The 4152-nt window shown below is 58.5% G+C and overlaps 1 protein-coding gene across 4 annotated transcripts in view; it reads left to right on the top strand.

Moving 5' to 3' along the window:
- The window catches only part of TRIM47 (tripartite motif containing 47), a 4677-nt gene extending 3334 nt beyond the window's left edge, over positions 1-1343 (top strand). For all 4 annotated transcript variants that reach the window (XM_024130295.3, XM_028484359.2, XM_028484360.2 and 1 more), the window contains one exon: positions 322-1343. In XM_024130295.3, coding sequence (XP_023986063.1) covers positions 322-962 — 641 coding nt within the window. In that variant the 3' untranslated portion in view covers positions 963-1343. The remainder of the gene's footprint in view (positions 1-321) is intronic.
- Positions 1344-4152: the final 2809 nt, after the last annotated feature.

Raw genomic sequence — 4152 nt, forward strand, 5'->3', positions numbered from 1 at the left:
CCTGGAGAGTGAGGCACCCAGGGATTACTTCCTCAAGTGAATGGGGACACCTGCCCCCCCCCCCCCGCCCCCGCTGCTCATACTGGGCCCTCCCAAGGCTGCTGGGCTGGACCCTGGCGCATGAGGGCTTGGATTCCTGTCCCTCGTTCATGCGGTGAACTAGATCAGCTCATGGGGTTCTCCCCAGGGTGGCCTGCTTGCAGAGGGCCAGTTGCAGAGGAGGGGAGAGGCTATGTTTGGGGAGGTGGGCCCCTAGGGGAGGGGCTGTCCCACCTGACCTTGGACCTGAGCCCTGCATCTCTCTCTGTTCCATGGGAGCAGTTGCCTACATCGTGGACCTGGACAGCGACACGGCAGACAAGTTCCTGCAGCTGTTTGGAACCAAGGGTGTGAAGAGGGTGCTGTGTCCCATCAACTACCCCGAGTCGCCCACCCGCTTCACCCACTGCGAGCAGGTGCTGGGCGAGGGCGCCCTGGACCGGGGCACCTACTACTGGGAGGTGGAGATCATTGAGGGCTGGGTCAGCGTGGGAGTCATGGCCGAAGACTTCTCCCCACAAGAGCCCTACGACCGGGGCCGGCTTGGACGCAATGCTCACTCCTGCTGCCTGCAGTGGAACGGACGCAGCTTCTCCGTCTGGTTCCACGGGCTGGAGGTGCTCCTGCCCCACCCCTTCTCGCCCACCGTCGGGATCTGCCTGGAGTATGCTGACCGAGCCCTGGCCTTCTACGCCGTGCGGGATGGCAAGATGAGCCTTCTGCGGAGGCTGAAGTCCTCCCGGGCCCGCCGGAGTGGCACCCCAGCCTCCCCGGTTGACCCCTTCCAGAGCCGCCTGGACAGCCACTTTGCGGGGCTCTTCACACACAGGCTCAAGCCCGCCTTCTTCCTGGAGAGCGTGGATGCCCATCTGCAGATCGGGCCCCTCAAGAAGTCCTGCATATCCGTGCTGAAGAGAAGGTGATGCAGGGGGCACGGGGCCTCCTCCCGCTGCTATCCCAGCTCCTGGGAAGCTTGCTTCTCTGCACTCCTGCTTTGCCCCAGGGAAGACACGAGCTTCGGAGTCCCACACATTCCCTAGGCTTCTTGTTTCTAGAGGCCTCCACCTTCCAGATACAAGGACTTCCACCTCTCAGGGAGGAGGCTCCCCAGACCCTGTCCCCTTGCAGGCCTTGTTTCTGGGAGAAGGCACTGCAGCTTGGACAGCTCCAGGGTTACCCCGACCCCTCCTCTCCCAGGTTCTTGGGACAGTGCCTGGCACATAGTAGGTGCTCAATAAACATTTGTCGAATGAATGACTCCCTTTTGTACCCTTCTCTCCACCCACCAAGAATTCCCAATACTTCTCATCTTTCAAGAGCAGGTCTTGAAAGGCAGGACCAGGGAACAAGCCCCTAGTCCCAGATTCCTATTTGGAGGGAGAACCCTGGCCGAGGAAGAGGAGGCTGAAGTGGGGTGCCTACCCCTTGGGGCACACCTGCTCCCTGGTTCTGGGCAGGGAGATGTAGAGGTGGCTCCTCCCGGAGGGGTCCAGCCCCACAGTCATTCTGGCTGCCCGAGTGTTTGCTTTGGACAGCCTGGTTCCCATCCGCTGTTTTCATTCTTGATGCCACAGCCTAGTTCTGGACCTGCCTAATGGTGTTTGTGCTCAGGATTAAATACAGACATCACACCCCGCAAGGGCAGGGCATGACTCCTGGGCATGGGCAAGAAAGTCTGAGACCTAGCGCTTCTTTCGTACACATACCTTCTCAGCCCATGAGAGATGTGGTTGAACTGACCCCCGGGTGCGGCTGGAGTGGAGAACATCTACGCTAAAATGACCTGTGTCCTCCTTTGGAAGCTGCCTCCCATCTCTGCACCAGCTGTGCGGCTGGAACGGTGCTTCGCCTCCACGCGGGGGAGACCCTGGGCCCTGGGCCCCAGCAGAACCTCCATCTCTCTCCCAAGAAGGCCCAGTGCCCCTGCTGCTCCAGAACCCCTATCCTAGCTTGGGATGCCCGCGTTCTGCTTTCAAGGGGAAGGCTTGCTCTGAGGACACCTATGGCTACGAGGTGAGTGTGTTTCCAGGCCAGCCCCCTCCTCCTGGGGTTGTCTGTGACTCAGGGAGGGCCAGGGAGGGCCATGCCTGGAGAGCAGAGGCAGGCAGAGAGCCCAAGGTCGGGTGGGACAATGGGTGAGTTATGCAGCCAGACAGCAAGGCCATACAAGTCCTGCCCTGGCTGCCTCACCAGCTAAAAATAGCCCCTCCCACAGAGCCTGCTGGTGCCCCAGAAGCCAGGATGTTGTTTTTCCGGGCGGGGCCTGCTGGCTCCTGGGGCTCTGTGTTCTCAACACGGTTTCCTTGACAGCCAAGGGCCCCAACTCCCCTGGCCTGGGGCGGATGGGGGAGGCTGCTCCTGTTGCTGTCACAACGTGGACCAATGGGAGCCTCCCACCTTTCCCAGAGCCCCTCCCACCCCCCCACTCCCACCCCCCACTCCCCACCCCCCTCCCTGGCACGCCCCACCCCACACACTCCCCTTACAGAGAACCCTCGGGTCCCTGATCCTGCAGGGGCCTGGCATGTCATGGAAAGTGAGTTAGACGGATGCGGCCCCTGCACAGGCGCTTCCTGGTTGGAATTCGGGGCCTGACTAGTCAACTAGTCAAGTCTGCAGCCACAAAGTCCCTGCCACTTGCAGAGTGACTGCCAGCTTCCAAAGACTCATGGAACCTTGTGCTTTTTTTTTTTTTTTTTTTTTTTTGGCTGCGTAGGGTCTTTGTTGCTTCACATGGGCTTTCTCTAGTTGTGGCAAGCAGCTACTCTTTGTTGCAGTGGGGCTGCAGTAGTTGTGGCACGTGGGCTCAGTAGTTGTGGCTCACAGGCTCACAGGCTCTAGAACGCAGGCTCAGTAATTGTGGTACAGGGGCTTAGTTGCTCCGAGGCATGTGGGATCTTCCCAGACCAGGGCTCGAACCCGTGTCCCCTGCATTGGCAGGCAGATTCTTAACCACTGCGCCACCAGGGAGGTCCCGAACCTTGTGCATCTTAATCTCACTTCCCAGTGTTAACAGATTTACAGCTCAAAGCAGGGGACTGGCTCACCCAGGGCTGCACAGCTCGAAAGGGGCTGGCTGAGCCCGCCCCCAGGTTTCAGTGTTATCCCCAGAATGGAGTGTTAGCTGCAACCCTGCACTTCCTCTGTGACTCTAGGAAAATACTAGAGCCGGAAAGACGGGGTGTATGTGAGAGTCTGTGTGTTTTGGGGTGTATCTCTTTGCCTATGTGTGTGTTTGTGTGTCTATGTGTATCTATGTTATGTGTCTCTGTGCCTCTGTGTGTCTGTGCTTGTATGTTGTGTGTGCATTAGTCTGTAGGTCTTCATGTCTGCCTGGGTGTATGTCTGTGCATTTGTGTGTGTGGATCCAGCCCAGTGACTTTTCAAACATGCTCTGAGGACACCTGGAGTTCTGAGGAGGTATAATGAGGCAGGGCAGGCTGGAGGGGTGGGAGGGGAAACCAGGGGTCGAGCCCCTCACTGCCCCTAACAACACTTTAATCAGAGCAGATTTTACCCAAGATGACTTGCGAAAAGAGAAACTGTTAAAAAGACGAAAGGTTAGAAAACCATACGTGCTTAAAAATGTCTAAACACACATGCACACACGCGCGCGCGCTGCTTCCCAAAGCTAAGCCTGTGTAAGAGCTGCCCTCGGCCCAGTTTTCACGCCAACCAGAGTCCTTCCTTCCAGAGCTGCCTGAGGATCTGTGATCTCCGACGCTCCCGTCGGAGCCCCGCCAGTCACAGACAATGGCAGGGTGTGAAGAATGTGAAGGGTCTTCTGAGGCTGTGTTGCTATTAGCTGAGTCTGGTTCCTTTGGGCCAGGCGGGGAGCCAGCCGCCGCTTGAGCTTTGTTTCTGTGGGAAAATGAGCTCCGGAATTCCAAACGACAGACTGACCAACGGACTTAAGCATCTCTCCCCTCTTGGCAACTAAGGACGGCTGGGTCCCGTACCCCTCACCCCTCCCACCATCCCCCCCCAACCCCCAACTCCAGGAGGAAAGGGACAGACGCATCCTTTTCCCTCCCTCTCCTCCTCCTCCGACCCACTCAGGGAACTCACAGAAGTGCCTTTCTTCACCTCCCCTCCTCCCACGCACAGGGTGAG

This window comes from Physeter macrocephalus, unplaced genomic scaffold (assembly GCF_002837175.3).
Source record: "Physeter macrocephalus isolate SW-GA unplaced genomic scaffold, ASM283717v5 random_192, whole genome shotgun sequence".
Taxonomy (NCBI): Eukaryota; Metazoa; Chordata; class Mammalia; order Artiodactyla; family Physeteridae; genus Physeter; species Physeter macrocephalus.